Source organism: Salvelinus fontinalis, chromosome 6 (genome assembly GCF_029448725.1).
Source record: "Salvelinus fontinalis isolate EN_2023a chromosome 6, ASM2944872v1, whole genome shotgun sequence".
Classification (NCBI taxonomy): Eukaryota; Metazoa; Chordata; class Actinopteri; order Salmoniformes; family Salmonidae; genus Salvelinus; species Salvelinus fontinalis.
The window spans coordinates 14,329,891-14,346,678 of NC_074670.1; the positions used below are offsets into that span (position 1 = coordinate 14,329,891).

The window sequence follows — 16,788 nt, forward strand, 5'->3', positions numbered from 1 at the left end:
ATGTGGTGATTGACAGAGTCAAAAGCCTTGGCCAGGTCAATGAATACGGCTGCACAGTATTGTTTCCTATCGATGGCGGTTAAGATATCGTTTAGGACCTTGAGCGTGGCTGAGGTGCACCCATGACCAGCTCTGAAACCAGATTGCATAGCGGAGAAGGTATGGTGGGATTCGAAATGGTCGGTAATCTGTTTGTTAACTTGGCTTTCGAAGACCTTAGAAAGGCAGGGTAGGATAGATATGGGTCTGTAGCTGTTTGGGTCAAGAGTGTCCCCCCCTTTGAAGAGGGGGATAACCGCAGCTGCTTTCCAATCTTTGGGAATCTCAGACGACACGAAAGAGAGGTTGAAAAGGCTAGTAATAAGGGTGGCAACAATTTCAGCAGATAGTTTTAGAAAGAAAGGGTCCAGATTATCTAGCCCGGCTGATTTGTAAGCGTCCAGATTTTGCAGCTCTTTCAGAACATCAGCTGACTGTATTTGGGAGAAAGAGAAATGGGGAAGGCTTGGGCGAATTGCTGTGGGGGGTGCAGTGCTGTTGACCGGGGTAGGGGTAGCCAGGTGGAAAGCATGACCAGCCGTAGAAAAATGCTTATTGAAATTCTCAATTATAGTGGATTTGTCGGTGGTGACAGTGTTTCCTATCTTCAGTGCAGTTGGAAGCTGGGAGGAGGTGTTCTTATTCTCCATGGACTTTACAGTGTCCCAGAACTTTTTTGAGTTTGTGTTGCAGGAAGCAAATTTCTGCTTGAAAAAGCTAGCCTTGGCTTTTCTAACTGCCTGTGTATATTGGTTCCTAGCTTCCCTGAAAAGTTGCATATCACGGGGGCTGTTCGATGCTAATGCAGAACGCCATAGGATGTTTTTCTGTTGGTTAAGGGCAGTCAGGTCAGGAGAGAACCAAGGGCTATATCTGTTCCTGGTTCTAAATTTCTTGAATGGGGCATGCTTATTCAAGATGGTGAGGAAGGCATTTAAAAAAAATATCCAGGCATCCTCTACTTACGGGATGAGATCAATATCCTTCCAGGATACCCCAGCCAGGTCGATTAGAAAGGCCTGCTCGCTGAAGTGTTTCAGGAAGCGTTTGACAGTGATGAGTGGAGGTCGTTTGACCGCTGACCCATTACGGATGCAGGCAATGAGGCAGTGATCGCTGAGATCTTGGTTGAAAACAGCAGAGGTGTATTTGGAGGGCAAGTTGGTTAGGATGATATCTATGAGGGTACCCGTGTTTACGGAATTGGGGTGGTACCTGGTAGGTTCATTGATAATTTGTGTGAGATTGAGGGCATCAAGCTTAGATTGTAGGATGGCTGGGGTGTTAAGCATGTTCCAATTTAGGTCGCCTAGCAGCACGAGCTCTGAAGATAGATGGGGGGCAATCAATTCACATATGGTGTCCAGAGCACAGCTGGGGGCAGAGGGTGGTCTTTAGCAAGCGGCAACGGTGAGAGACTTGTTTTTAGAGAGGTGGATTTTTAAAAGTAGAAGTTCAAATTGTTTGGGAACAGACCTGGATAGTAAAACAGAACTCTGCAGGCAATCTTTGCAGTAGATTGCAACACCGCCCCCTTTGGCCGTTCTATCTTGTCTGAAAATGTTGTAATTAGGGATGAAAATGTCAGAATTTTTGGTGGTCTTCCTAAGCCAGGATTCAGACACGGCTAAAACATCCGGGTTGGCAGAGTGTGCTAAAGCAGTGAACAAAACAAACTTAGGGAGGAGGCTTCTAATGTTAACATGCATGAAACCAAGGCTATTACGGTTACAGAAGTCATCAAAAGAGAGCGCCTGGGGAATAGGAGTGGAGCTAGGTACTGCAGGGCCTGGGTTCACCTCTACATCACCAGAGGAACAGAGGAGGAGTAGGATAAGGGTACGGCTAAAAGCTATGAGAATTGGTCGTCTAGAACGTCTAGAACAGAGAGTAAAAGGAAGTTTCTGGGGGCGATAAAATAGCTTCAAGGAATAATGTACAGACAAAGGTATGGCAGGATGTGAATAAAGTGGAGGTAAACCTAGGTATTGAGTGATGATGAGAGAGATATTGTCTCTAGAAACATCATTGAAACCAGGTGATGTCATCGCATATGTGGGTGGTGGAACTGAGAGGTTGGATATGGTATAGTGAACAGGGCTAGAGGCTCTACAATGAAATAAGCCAATAAACACTAACCAGAACAGCAATGGACAAGGCATATTTACATTAAGGAGAGGCATGCTTAGCCGAGTGATCATAAGGGTCCAGTGAGTAGAGGTTGGTTGGGGTCACGGCGATCCAGACAGCTGGCCGGGTAGATGGCTATCGGTAGCAAGATAGCATAGGATGGAAGTCTATTTTTAGACACCTCGTGCGTTTCCGTCGGTAGATTAGTGGAGTTCCGTGTGGTAGAGGGGATCAATCCAATTGGCAAAATAGATATAGTGACCCAAGAAAAAAATTGTCCGATATACTTATTCAGATAGCAGCCGATAAGACAGGTAACGATTAGCGGGCCCCAGATGAGCGTTCAGGTAACGTTGCGACGGAGGTGCCAGTTGGATAACTCCCTCGGGCAGATAATGTCGGCAGTCAGTCGTGAAGGCCCGATGGGGCTCCGCATCTGCAGCAACAACAACAACAACAACAAAAAAAACGGGTCCGGATAGGTGACTGTAGCCCAGGAATGGCTGATGGAACTCCTCAGCTGGCTAGCTCCGGAATAATTTAAGTTTGCTCCGGGATCGACGTAAGCCAATAGTCACACGGTTTGCAGCTAGCTAGCTGCGAAATCAAGGTGCAAACGTCCAGAGCCTGTGGCTGAAATCCAGGGACACTGAGAAAAATAGGCCCGGTATGCTCCGGTCCGAGTCGCGTTTCACAAAAGTGCCGATAGATTATCGAGCTAAAGGAATAGCTGAAGACCACAAAACGTGGGCAGCTGAAACACCAACGCTAGCCAGCAAACCGGCTAACTTTTGGGCAGCTTCAGATCAGCTACTGGCTAGCTTCTAGTTAGCTTCTGGGTAGCTTCCGGCTAGCTTCTGGCTAGTTTCGGCCGGCTTCTGGTTAGCCTCTGGCTAGCTTCCACTGTGGATTTTCAGATTTGAGGTAAATAATACTTTTTTTTTTTGTAATTGGTGAGGCGGGTTGCAGGAAAGCTTTTGTAGTTGAGTTCCTGGATAATAAAATATATAAAGATATGCGAAGAAAGGTGTACATATATATCTATACAGGACACGACAATACGAGGACAAAAAAGACGTCTGAACTGCTATGCCATCTTGGATAGTATATGTAATTATAATTCACTGTATCACAATTCCAGTGGGTCAGAAGTTTACATACACTAAGTTGACTGTGCCTTTAAACAGCTTGGAAAATTAGGCTAATTGACATCATTTGAGTCAATTGGAGGTGTTCCTGTGGATGTAATTCAAGGCCTCTCTTCAAACTCAGTGCCTCTTTGCTTGACATCATGGGATAATCAAAAGAAATCAGCAAAGACCTCATAAAAAAAATTGTAGACCTCCACAAGTCTGTTTCATCCTTGGGAGCAATTTCCAAATGCCTGAAGGTACCACGTTCATCTGTACAAACAATAGTACGCAAGTATAAACGTAATGGGACCACGCAGCCGACATACCGCTCAGGAAGGAGACGCGTTCTGTCTCCTAGAGATGAACGTACTTAGGTGCGAAAAGTGCAAATCAATCCCAGAACAACAGCAAAGGACCTTGTGAAGATGCGGGAGGAAACAGGTACAAAAGTATCTACATCCACAGTAAAACGAGTCCTATATCGTCATAACCTGAAAGGCCGCTCAGCAAGGAAGAAGCCACTGCTCCAAAACCGCTATAAAAAAGCCAAACTACGGGTTGTAACTGCACATGGGGACAAAGATCGTACTTTTTGGAGAAATGTCCTCTGGTCTGATGAAACAAAAATATAATTGTTTGGCCATAATGACCATCGTTATGTTTGGAGGAGAAAAGGGGAGCCTAGCAAGCCGAAGAACACCATCCCAATCCCAAGCACGTGTGTGGCAGCATCATGTTGTGGGGTTGCTTTGCTGAAGGAGGGACTGGTGCACTTCACAAAATAGATAGCATCATGAGGGAGGAAAATGATGTGGATATATTGAAGCAACATCTCAAGACATCAGTCAGGAAGTTAAAGCTTGGTCACAAATGGGTCTTCCAAATGGACAATGACCCCAAGCGTACTTCCAAAGTTGTGGAAAATAGCTTAAGGACAACAAAGTCAAGGTATTGGAGTGGCCATCACAAAGCCCTGACCTCAATCCCATCGAGAATTTTGGGGCAGAACTTGATAAGAGTGTGCGAGTAAGGAGGCCTACAAACCTGACTCAGTTACACCAGCTCTGTCAGGAGGAATGGGACAAAATTCACCCAACTTATTGTGGGATTCACCCAACTTATTGTGGGAAGCTTGTGGAAGGCTACCCGAAATGTTTGACCCAAGTTAAACAATTTAAAGGATATGCTACCAAATACTAATTGAGTGTATGTAAACTTCTGACCCACTGGGAATGTGATGAAAGAAATAAAAGCTGAAATAAATCATTCTCTCTACTATTATTCTGACATTTCACATTCTTAAAATAAAGTGGTGATCCTAACTGACCTAAGACAGAGAATTTTTACTTGGATTAAATGTCAGGAATTGTGAAAAACTGAGTTAAAATGTATTTGGCTAAGGTGTATGTAAACTTCCGACTTCACTGTATATTGTTTGCCTCTTACTTTCTTTCATTCTGCACATAAACAATATATGTTTTTTTGTCACGTACACCAGTTAGGTGCCGTGAAATGTGTTGTTTATGAGCAAATTAGGGTTAAATGCCTTGTTCAAGGGCACATTGGCAGGTTGTCTATGGATCTCTCCATGTGTCTGTGGTAGGAGTGGTGGGTCTGCTGGTTCTCTCCATGTGTCTGTGGTAGGAGGGATGGGTCTGCTAGTTTTCTATGGATCTCTCCATGTGTCTGTGGTAGGAGGTGTGGGTCTGCTGGTTTTCTATGGATCTCTCCATGTGTCTGTGGTAGGAGGGGTGGGTCTGCTGGTTTTCAATGGATCTCTCCATGTGTCTGTGGTAGGAGGGGTGGGTCTGCTGGTTCTCTCCATGTGTCTGTGGTAGGAGGGATGGGTCTGCTAGTTTTCTATGGATCTCTCCATGTGTCTGTGGTAGGAGGGGTGGGTCTGCTGGTTCTCTCCATGTGTCTGTGGTAGGAGGGATGGGTCTGCTAGTTTTCTATGGATCTCTCCATGTGTCTGTGGTAGGAGGTGTGGGTCTGCTGGTTTTCTATGGAACTCTCCATGTGTCTGTGGTAGGAGGGGTGGGTCTGCTGGTTTTCTATGGATCTCTCCATGTGTCTGTGGTAGGAGGGGTGGGTCTGCTGGTTCTCTCCATGTGTCTGTGGTAGGAGGGATGGGTCTGCTGGTTTTCTATGGATCTCTCCATGTGTCTGTGGTAGGAGGGGTGGGTCTGCTGGTTCTCTCCATGTGTCTGTGGTAGGAGGGATGGGTCTGCTAGTTTTCTATGGATCTCTCCATGTGTCTGTGGTAGGAGGGGTGGGTCTGCTAGTTTTCTATGGATCTCTCCATGTGTCTGTGGTAGGAGGTGTGGGTCTGCTGGTTTTCTATGGATCTCTCCATGTGTCTGTGGTAGGAGGGGTGGGTCTGCTGGTTTTCTCTGGATCTCTCCATGTGTCTGTGGTAGGAGGGGTGGGTCTGCTGGTTTTCTATGGATCTCTCCATGTGTCTGTGGTAGGAGGGGTGGGTCTGCTAGTTTTCTATGGATCTCTCCATGTGTCTGTGGTAGGAGGGGTGGGTCTGCTGGTTTTCTATGGATCTCTCCATGTGTCTGTGGTAGGAGGGGTGGGTCTGCTGGTTTTCTATGGATCTCTCCATGTGTCTGTGGTAGGAGGGGTGGGTCTGCTGGTTCTCTCCATGTGTCTGTGGTAGGAGGGATGGGTCTGCTAGTTTTCTATGGATCTCTCCATGTGTCTGTGGTAGGAGGTGTGGGTCTGCTGGTTTTCTATGGAACTCTCCATGTGTCTGTGGTAGGAGGGGTGGGTCTGCTGGTTTTCTATGGATCTCTCCATGTGTCTGTGGTAGGAGGGATGGGTCTGCTAGTTTTCTATGGTTCTCTCCATGTGTCTGTGGTAGGAGGGATGGGTCTGCTAGTTTTCTATGGATCTCTCCATGTGTCTGTGGTAGGAGGGGTGGGTCTGCTGGTTCTCTCCATGTGTCTGTGGTAGGAGGGATGGGTCTGCTAGTTTTCTATGGATCTCTCCATGTGTCTGTGGTAGGAGGTGTGGGTCTGCTGGTTTTCTATGGAACTCTCCATGTGTCTGTGGTAGGAGGGGTGGGTCTGCTGGTTTTCTATGGATCTCTCCATGTGTCTGTGGTAGGAGGGGTGGGTCTGCTGGTTCTCTCCATGTGTCTGTGGTAGGAGGGATGGGTCTGCTAGTTTTCTATGGATCTCTCCATGTGTCTGTGGTAGGAGGGGTGGGTCTGCTAGTTTTCTATGGATCTCTCCATGTGTCTGTGGTAGGAGGTGTGGGTCTGCTGGTTTTCTATGGATCTCTCCATGTGTCTGTGGTAGGAGGGGTGGGTCTGCTGGTTTTCTCTGGATCTCTCCATGTGTCTGTGGTAGGAGGGGTGGGTCTGCTGGTTTTCTATGGATCTCTCCATGTGTCTGTGGTAGGAGGGGTGGGTCTGCTAGTTTTCTATGGATCTCTCCATGTGTCTGTGGTAGGAGGGGTGGGTCTGCTGGTTTTCTATGGATCTCTCCATGTGTCTGTGGTAGGAGGGATGGGTCTGCTAGTTTTCTATGGATCTCTCCATGTGTCTGTGGTAGGAGGGATGGGTCTGCTAGTTTTCTATGGATCTCTCCATGTGTCTGTGGTAGGAGGGGTGGGTCTGCTGGTTCTCTCCATGTGTCTGTGGTAGGAGGGGTGGGTCTGCTAGTTTTCTCTGGATCTCTCCATGTGTCTGTGGTAGGAGGGGTGGGTCTGCTGGTTCTCTCCATGTGTCTGTGGTAGGAGGGGTGGGTCTGCTAGTTTTCTATGGATCTCTCCATGTGTCTGTGGTAGGAGGGGTGGGTCTGCTGGTTCTCTCCATGTGTCTGTGGTAGGAGGGGTGGGTCTGCTAGTTTTCTATGGATCTCTCCATGTGTCTGTGGTAGGAGGGGTGGGTCTGCTGGTTCGCTCCATGTGTCTGTGGTAGGAGGGGTGGGTCTGCTAGTTTTCTTGTGAAAGTTCACATTTGAGAGTAGGCTTGGTTTTGTCTTCAGTGATGTACAGTACCAGTCTAAAGTTTGGACACCTACTCATTCCAGGGTTTTTATCTTGACTATTTTCTACATTGTAGAATAATAGTGTAGACATCAAAACTATGAAATAACACATATGGAGTCATGTAGCATCTTAGTACATGGTTGCTCTGTAAAAGGGATGTCAGATGTGTGTATACCTGGAGCATCTATAAGGGGAACTTTGCCCATAGCAGCACTGAAGCGACAGTGCTTACCTGGACTTGTCTGTTTCAAGTAGCTTAAACCAAGAAAAATCTAGAGACAGACACTATTTTCAATGGGTTTTAATTACAAATTCATTAACAAACAACATTTTCATACCAAAACAAAAAGGACAATCAAAAATATGGATCTGTAGACAAGCAGTTTGAAACAAGTGCTCAGTACATGGGGATGATGTAGGGAATGTAGAGACATGATTCTGGCTAGATCCCAAACTACTTCCTTTCCTCCACCCCAGGTCTCATGACTGCTGAGAACAGTGTATGGATGGGCTGGGTAGGTCTCAGGCTATCTATAGTGCTGAGAACAGTGTATGGATGGGCAGGTCTCAGGCTATCTATACTGCTGAGAGATGTCCAGTCCTTGGAGATCAGTGATCATAGAGTTAAGAAGTCAAGGAAAATATGTAAAATTGCTGGTTGGCACGACCTACAAAAAGGAAACTGGGGTACGCTGTCATTGGCTAACCTACACCATTTCTCCCTTGACTGGTTAGCCGTTGTAGTGGATGCTGATTGGATGACGGTATGAAAGTTTGATCTAATTAGTGACTTAGTTCTTTTTCTTGCCCTTGCTGGCAGCCTTGGCTGGCATTACCGTGGGAACGCCTGCCTGGTACAGAGCAGCAGACACTTTGTTGATGTAGTAGAGGGCGAACAGAGAGAATATCAGACTGGAGAGAGAACAAAATAAAACAGTCAGCACAGCAAAATATGGTTTGAGAAGAAGAAAAAAACTTCACCCCAAGTTGATAATAGTAGTACTGTTACCATCATCATTACTATTCCCTTTTTCCTATAAGATTTTATTTGATCAACAATACAAAACATACACAAACAAACGACGACATCATACAAACATCAACTACATCACACCTGCCCAGACCCACCAGCCCTCACCCCCTTATCACTTTCTGCAACATGGCCTCAAACAGCACACATCTGTTTTTCTCCGTCACCCGCGCACTTTCAATTTTTAGATCCTAAAGCATTTGACCTTTCCATTGCGTGAACGACAGATGATTGGTTGATTTCCAGTTGAAGTATATGTTTTTTAAATGATTGATGAGAAAAGTGTTGTCCTACCCATTGGGTATCTCACTGCACCCTCATATGCCATGTCTTTAAATATGCAGACAGACTAATTAAAAGCTAATTTACATTGTAATACTTCTGAGCCATTTTTCCAACTCCACCCATAACTTTTGGATTTTATAACATTTCCAGAAGGTCATGAATTATTGAGTCATTAGTAGTTTTACGCTTTAGACATCTCTGCTGTTGTCCTGTAGAATTTGTGAATTTTGTCTCTTGTATAATAAATTCAATACATGAATTTATACTGGATTAAGCATACATTTTAGTTACCTGTAATCTCGTTAGTTATGATCCAACATAACTGTTATTGGCACAGGAAGGAAGTAATTTTAAAATCTTGGTTCCAATAGTTTCTATTTCTTCTAAGAGATTGTCAGTTGGATAGGCTCTCTGATATTCCATAAGTCCTTCCTTTCATCACTGAGTTCAGTTGTCAAGAGAGTTTCTGGGTGTAGTGCACCTGGGTTTGTCAGTAGTCTGAGTTCATACTTACCATGTGGTGACACACACACGGTGCACCAGCCCAGAGGCAAACAGAGAGAGGCACAGGCACACCAGGACTGGTGGAGAGGAGAGAAATGAACACCCATTAAAACAGGACTGTGTGCGTGCTGAGAAGCTATACTATTCAGATGCACCTATACAGATGACAAGAGGCTCAGTGAATGTCTGTGCATCACTCTGTAGTTGTGAAGACAGACTTACTCTCTGGGAAGATCTTGACCTGGAATCCCTTGCCGAAGATGAGGTTTTCCAGGTTATTGAAGGCCTGGTTGGAGAAAGGGTTAAGGAGGGAAACACACAGTGGGAGAAGAGACACCTAATGTGGTGGCTTCATTAGACCTTTAGACGTTCAGTGATCCTTACTGTATTTATGTATCCCTTTACTGTATTTATTTATCCCCATACTGTATTTATTTATCTTGCTCCTTTGCACCCCAGTATCTGTACTTGCACATTAATCACTCCAGTGTTTAATTGGTATATTGTAATTACTTCGCCACCATGGCCTATTTATTGCCTTACCTTCCTTATCTTACATAATTTGCACACACTATATAGACTTTTTTCTACTGTATTATTGACTGTATGTTTGTTTATACCATGTGTAACTCTGTGTTGTTGTATGTGTCGAACTGCTTTGCTTTAGTCTTGGCCAGGTCGCAGTTGTAAATGAGAACCTGTTATTATTTGACCACGCTGGTCATTTATGAACATTTTGGCCATGTTCTGTTATAATCTCCACCCGGCACAGCCAGAAGAGGACTGGCCACCCCTCATAGCCTGGTTCCTCTCTAGGTTTCTTCCTAGGTTTTGGCCTTTCTAGGGAGTTTTTCCTAGCCACCGTGCTTCTACACCTGCATTGCTTGCTGTTTGGGGTTTTAGGCTGGGTTTCTGTACAGCCATTTGAGATATCAGCTGATGTAAGAAGGGCTATATAAATACATTTGATTTGTTCTCAACTAGCCTACCTGATAAATAAAGGTGAAAAAAATAAAAAATATCCTGCCACCATGACTCACAGTGCTGCATGTGGACTACAGAACCAACCATCTGACTGTCTGCTTCCATCACTTGGGAACTCAAGGGAGCACAGAACATAAACAAAATACTTTAGCTGTCTGGCTTTACAAACAGCTTACTCTGACAAGTTTAAAACCCTAAGCCTATCTGAGGTCTACCTAAATTGCATTGTATGCAGTGCTGCTATGTTGTGGTGTGTTTTGGTGTAAAGAGGATACAGTGAGGGAGCAGATGAAGAGGACAGAGCCCAGGAAGCCTCCCAGGATGGTGAGCAACTCTGTAGAGCCCAGCTGTCTGCTGAACATCTGCATCCCAGCAAACACCAACACAGAGAACAGACTGGACAGAACCAGGGATGTGCCTGTGTTCACCGCTGGAGGGAGGGGAGAGGCAGATTACACATAGTTTGTGACAGTAGTAGAACAATCATCATCGGGGCTGCAGCTGGACTGAAGATGCCAGATTCTAACAGAATAATAATATCAACAATTGGGTTTATATTTAATCTTTGAATGACAGAAACATAAAATAACTAGCCTATACGAAACATTTCACTGCATCCTAACCGCAATTTTTGCGCCACGTCAGTGTACACTATTGAAAGATTCCCGTGTGGAAACAACCTCTCTCGAATACTGAAAATACCTAACTAGGTAGCTACAAGAGAACTTTATCATACATTTTGACAACACAGCCTACCTACCGTTAAACTGTAGAAATATATATTGTTGGCAAGTGTATTCTGCACAAAATAGCTACGTAGCTAACAAAGCAATAAATGGCACGCCTACCGTTACACAGCTAGATACCTTTACGTTTTCTATCCCTCAATACTTATTTTCAAAGCACAAACATTGATCAAAATTAAACAGTAACGTTAGCCTTGCAGAACTTACCCATGTTTTGATATTTTATCAATAATTCCGTTTTTGACACAAAAGATCATGCGTTTTCGATATCCTTTCAAAACACAGGCAGCTCCAGGAACAAGCTCCGTTTCTGCTACCCGGAACCGGTGAGAGGTGGCACACGTAGGAGTCGAATGTGAAGTGCCAATCAAATTATAGCAACGCAAAACCTGCGTCAAGACCCACTGCACACATTTTTCAAGGGGGGTTTATGAAATAAATACTAGATTACACAGGTAAAATACTTTAATCGTAAAAAAATAAAAATAACACTTTGACATATAGGGGTGTAGCTACCATAAGATATCACCACATTTTAGATTCATTTAAAAAGCATATTAAAAGCGAAGGAGTGGAGTGACTCTACAATGAAATGCAAAACAAACTGGGATAGCTACAGCTTGATAAAACATATATTTTTTAGGTAAACGTTTTAAAAAGGTGGTACTAAAATCCTATGGTTCACCATTTAGCATGGTGAAGAGAAAGATGGTTACTTGTGTCTATACATTCAGCGTAGCAATTAGGATCACTACGCTGGAGTTTTTAGAAATTGTTCTCTCTGCCTTGTGTCGTGGATAATCGTCTCAGAAATATAACACTCTTACAAGAACTTGTGAAATCAATATAGGCTTTAATACAAAGTATATCATTAGCCTAGATGGTCCGCGGGACACACACCTTCCCAGAGCACTGGCTCTGTCTTTATACACACACAGCACATGAGTTCATCACATATGTTAATTAAATTACTTCTCCTAAGTCATCTGCCACCATTATCCTTTATTTCGGCTTCCTGCTTGTTTACGCCCAATAATGGCTGTATCCGCTCTTGATTAGATTATAATGGTGGCAGGACCCTCTCGTGTCCTAAAATTAATATATGTCTATCTTACCCTAAGCAATTATGGCCTTTACCCTAAGCACTTATGGCCTTTACCCTAAGCACTTATGGCCTTTACCCTAAGCACTTATGGCCTTTACCCTAAGCACTTATGGCCTTTCCTCTCTATTTAATCTTCATAATGGTGTCCTGCTCTTTCCATAAATGCACTTTAAAGCACGTATGGCTTCGGCCATTTTACTATCTGTTTAATCTTTGGTTTCCTGTTTTTACCAGAATGGCAAATGCACTCACGTGTTGCCTTCTCCTCCTTTGCTCAATAGTGTGATATCCGCCTCTATATGTAACAATAACTCCTACACTTGGTACATACAGTAGCTCTGTTTCCATCTACAACGTCCACAGTCCACACAACTGTTGAATCCTGAAACACAGACCACAGCTTTAAATTAATTAATAAAATAATCTGACTATTGATGGATAGAGAAAGGTTGTGTCAGAAGGCCAGATTCGAACCTATGCTGTCACCGTATCGGATACTGCAGCTACGACCACCCACATCTTAACCAGCTCCTTTGTCTTTGTCACTACGATCACCATCCAACATCACTAACATCCGATATGTCTCCTTGACACTGTTGAACAGTCACAATGTGTCATACACTTGCGCAGCTGTGTACAAGTGCTGGGAAGGATGGACACTACATTCCAGACCGAACATCGATGTGAAACACTGCTCTCGGTTATAGTGGCTTCTTCTTCAGTCCGAACACTGCGATGAAGAGTAGGATCTCCACAAACGCAGGGAGAACACTACAGGAGATAGAGAGGATGGCAGCATTATAAGCAAAGCATCAACCTGCACGAGGCAAAAATGACCCAGATAACTCCAGGACACACACACACACACACACACACACACACACACACACACACACACACACACACACACACACAATGTCTGTCTGTCTGTCACACACGATGTCTGTCTGTCTGTCACACACGATGTCTGTCTGTCTGTCACACACGATGTCTGTCTGTCTGTCACACACGATGTCTGTCTGTCTGTCACACACGATGTCTGTCTGTCTGTCTGTCACACACACACAATGTCTGTCTGTCTGTCACACACGATGTCTGTCTGTCTGTCTGTCTGTCACACACACACGATGTCTGTCTGTCACACACAATGTCTGTCTGTCACACACAATGTCTGTCTGTCACACACAATGTCTGTCTGTCACACACAATGTCTGTCTGTCACACACAATGTCTGTCTGTCACACACAATGTCTGTCTGTCGGTCTGTCTGTCTGTCACACACATACACAAACCTGCAGAAGGCAAACATAAGCCAGTATGTCCAACACTCCCATCTCTGGAAGACAAAGAAAGACAGGGAGACTGATGCACTGCAGTGGACAGCCAACGCTGGAGGAGACGTCAGTCAGGGAAACAAAACCTCGGAGAATCTCACACACACTGACCTGCAGAAAGCAAGGATCCACCAGTATATTTCACATGCCCATTGTTCAAACAGAAAGAACAGCAGAGCCAAAGAGGCACTGGCATGGGCTGCAGTCGCTAGTGTGTGGATGGAGAGATGGATGAATGGATGGTGTATGGGGAGGGAGTCCTGAGTCAGGGAATCTTAACCAAACCAATAAAAAGATTACTTCCTCAACCTTATATCTGTGCCCATATTAACGTCTCCTTGCTGATCTGAAAGAAGGGTATAACTTCCTGCATATTGCTTACATCTATCGATTCCCTCCCATGTTCTTCACTATTCCTGGAGAGTCACACTATGTGCAGGCTTTCATTCTTGCCCACCACCAACACTCAGCTACTCAACAAAACATCAAGACCTTGAGTAGCCTACTTGTTGATGTGACTGGCCATGCAAAATTAGGACTAGGCAAGAACGAAAGCAAACTGTATTTCTACAGGACTAGGACTGGTGACCACTGCTGTACTACGCATTATGTGTACTTTGGTAATGTACAGGGTTTTGTGGAAGAGTTTTGAGAACATGTAAAGGATACAGAGGAGGCCCTGGGTGCAGTTGAACATAGACACACCAGAGAAGAAGCCAGCCAGCTCTATAGCAAACAGACCCATGGTGACTGACAACGCTACCACCAACCTAGAAGAGAGAGACAGAGAAAGATAGAGGAGAGAAAGATAGAGGAGAGAAAGATATATATATATATAGAGAGAGAGTGTGTAAGACAAGTGATTTATTAAAACCTATAGCAATTCTTTTTGGATAGACTGTGTGGGTGCAGGGTTAGGAGTCCTGTCCTGGGTGAAAGATGCTTACTTGGTGTCCTCCTTGTCGTATTGGTCCTGTGTGAAATCCAAAGGCAGGCAAGCTTCAACATTGTTCTCCTGTGGGACAATGAGTATGATTACTTCAGAGATAGATATACACAGTATCACTAGATTCTGAGCACGGTTGAAACACAATATATTATAGACGAGCATGTTGATGATGTCGTGAACAACATCTGGTGTCTTCTAGATGCCAGATACAGACATGAGACATGTCACACACAGAGGATATGGTTTGTCCAGAACCTTCACAGTACTCAGAACTCGTGAACATACCCGTGACCAGAAAATGGTGATGACGATGACGAGGTGAGCAGTGAGAGTCAGGAATCGAGCCGGGACCAGGCTGCTGACTGCAGACATTGCTCCAGCAAAGATGTGCCTGTATGGGTACTATGGTGCCAAGAATAAAGAGGCGGAATAGGCAAACGTTGACAAGTAACGTTAATGTTAATATTTCCAATAGAAACAACAAAATCCGTGTGTTGACTTGAGCCTGCTACAATGCAACACAATATTGGCTGTAAATGTTAGCTAGTTAGCTAGACTACTAACGTTAACGTTAAGACTACACAAATGAATGTTAACAGCACTTTACATACAATGTGTAGACTAAGTAACGTTACTATTAGTAAATGTATAAGCTAATTTTTCCGCACACTCACCTTGATAGTGCTAACTTGGCTATCTAATGTACCCAATACAGGACATACGACGTTGTTCAACTTGTTAGTCAATATTTGGAGCCAAAAACTAGCCACATTTGATGATTTATTTACCATTAATTGAAACAACTGTGTCTAGGACTAGAAACAACAGACGCTTCAGCTGCAGGCATGGCTTAGCTCGTTGCTACAACAACTTACATCTGGGGTGCGTTCAAGAACGTAGGGTTTCGTTAACGATTTAGGACGGAAACAGACCAGTTGAGGATGAGGAACGCTTCTTCGTGAACGCGTCATTTTAGTAGCGTTTTATAATCTCACGTCGCCATCTAGTGGCAAGAATAAAATCTAATTTTATTGGTCACATACACATATTTAGCAGATGTTATTGCGGGTGTAGCGAAATGCTTGTGTTCCTAGCTCCAACAGTGCAGTAGTTTCTAACAATACACACAAATCTAAAAGTAAAATAATGGAATTAAGAATTATATAAATATTAGGATGAGCAACGTCGGAGTGGCGTTGACTAAAATACAGTAGAATAGAGTACAGTATATGAGATAAGTAGAGCAGTATGTAAATATTATTAAAGTGAAACAATTGTCATGTAGGTAGGGTCATATGCAATGTATGCATCAATATCAGTGTTTTGTTTTCACCAGACATGATATGCAGTGGCAGTAAAATAATGTAATTCATTTTTGTGACAATTACATTTCAAACCAAATCTGCCCAAAATATTCAGAATGATTACTTGTATAGACCTACACAGTGACACACACACACACAGTGACACACACACACACACACACACACACACACACACACACACACACACACACACACACACACACACACACACACACACACACACACACACACACACACAGTAGCGGATTTAGGTATAGGCGACATGGGCATCTTGCCGGGGGCAGCACGGGCGCCCGCACAAAAAAATGGAATGGTGGCATTTGCGCGATCAGTTTTCTATCGCTCATTTGCACGTCACGTCAATGATATCATGTCACCGTGTGGGACTGTGGGTCAATTAACCTTGTCGTAGTGGGCGCCCTGATTCTAGTTTGTGAGCTAGGCAGGCTACTGCCTGGGAAGGTCTCCCACTCAGAAGTACGAGATGGGGAGGGGGGCGGGAGTAGGTTGACCTCAGGTCTCCCCACTGAAAGCCCGAGTTAGGGGGAGCAGGGGAATCTATGAAATAGCGCACCTCTAACTTTGTACAGTACAAATGCAATTAGTAAAATCAGTCACACTACGAAATGCTACCAAATAAACCACAATTTATTCATAATACTGTGAATAATATATAGTTTCACAGACATATTGTTGCATTTTTTCTGGTGTGTGCGAAATTGTTAAGAATAAAATAAAACCAGTCTGCACAACACCAAGGTGAAATGGTTTAGTCTTGACTCTTGGTTGACAGTGTTGGGGGATGGGTAATGTATTGATGCTCGAGTGACAAATCAACCCAAATTTGTTTCTATTTGTCTTTGTAACTAATTTTTGTTATTTATGAGTCTTATTTTTTAATATATTTTTATATTTATATATTTTTAAATGTTATGTTTATTTATTTGTGTTGTTCCAAATGTCAGAATAAAAATTACAGTTAGTGCAGAATGGTGCTTTTTTGGGTGGGGTGCTAGAACCGCCACTGCACACGCACACACACACACACACACACACACACACACACACACACACACACACACACACACACACACACACACACACACACACACACACACACACACACACACACACACACACACACACACACACACACACACACACACACACACACACACACACACACACAGAGATAGCGGAAGAGAGAGAGCGCTTGAACCTG

The 16,788-nt window shown here is 44.0% G+C and overlaps 2 protein-coding genes across 6 annotated transcripts; both read right to left on the reverse strand.

Moving 5' to 3' along the window:
* Positions 1 to 7,589: 7,589 nt before the first annotated feature.
* On the reverse strand, positions 7,590 to 11,208 carry LOC129857128 (keratinocyte-associated protein 2-like). The gene is made up of 5 exons (XM_055925080.1): positions 11,061 to 11,208; positions 10,383 to 10,537; positions 9,346 to 9,409; positions 9,134 to 9,200; positions 7,590 to 8,216 (listed from the first exon to the last, which is right to left on the reverse strand). The coding sequence occupies exons 1-5, from the start codon at positions 11,062 to 11,064 to the stop codon at positions 8,096 to 8,098; spliced, it is 411 nt and encodes a 136-aa protein (XP_055781055.1). The 5' UTR covers positions 11,065 to 11,208; the 3' UTR covers positions 7,590 to 8,095.
* A 478-nt stretch (positions 11,209 to 11,686) lies between these two features.
* LOC129857123 (transmembrane protein 107-like) lies at positions 11,687 to 15,180 on the reverse strand. Of its 5 annotated transcripts, none has more exons than XM_055925070.1 (6): positions 14,916 to 15,180; positions 14,497 to 14,643; positions 14,240 to 14,307; positions 13,962 to 14,062; positions 13,404 to 13,500; positions 11,687 to 12,729 (listed from the first exon to the last, which is right to left on the reverse strand). In XM_055925070.1, the coding sequence occupies exons 1-6, from the start codon at positions 15,030 to 15,032 to the stop codon at positions 12,660 to 12,662; spliced, it is 600 nt and encodes a 199-aa protein (XP_055781045.1). In that variant the 5' UTR covers positions 15,033 to 15,180; the 3' UTR covers positions 11,687 to 12,659. The 5 variants fall into 5 exon arrangements, with proteins under 5 accessions (XP_055781045.1, XP_055781047.1, XP_055781044.1 ...); XM_055925072.1 differs by having other exon boundaries at positions 14,527 to 14,643; positions 14,916 to 15,177; XM_055925069.1 differs by lacking the exon at positions 13,404 to 13,500 and adding an exon at positions 13,251 to 13,347 and having other exon boundaries at positions 14,916 to 15,175.
* Between the last annotated feature and the right edge of the window lie 1,608 nt (positions 15,181 to 16,788).

Excerpts from the sequence above, each read along its gene's own strand:
- LOC129857123 (XM_055925070.1), bottom strand. The coding sequence starts at position 15,032 with ATGGTAAATAAATCATCAAATGTGGCTAGTTTTTGGCTCCAAATATTG. Across the intron at positions 14,308-14,496 it reads GAGTTCTGAGTACTGTGAAG|GAGAACAATGTTGAAGCTTG; the intron begins GTTCTGGACAAA and ends ATTGTCCCACAG. Across the intron at positions 12,730-13,403 it reads TGGATCCTTGCTTTCTGCAG|TGTTCTCCCTGCGTTTGTGG; the intron begins GTCAGTGTGTGT and ends TATCTCCTGTAG.
- LOC129857128 (XM_055925080.1), bottom strand. Across the intron at positions 9,410-10,382 it reads TCTTCATCTGCTCCCTCACT|GCCTTCAATAACCTGGAAAA; the intron begins GTATCCTCTTTA and ends TTCTCCAACCAG. Across the intron at positions 8,217-9,133 it reads CGTGTGTGTGTCACCACATG|TCTGATATTCTCTCTGTTCG; the intron begins GTAAGTATGAAC and ends TTCTCTCTCCAG.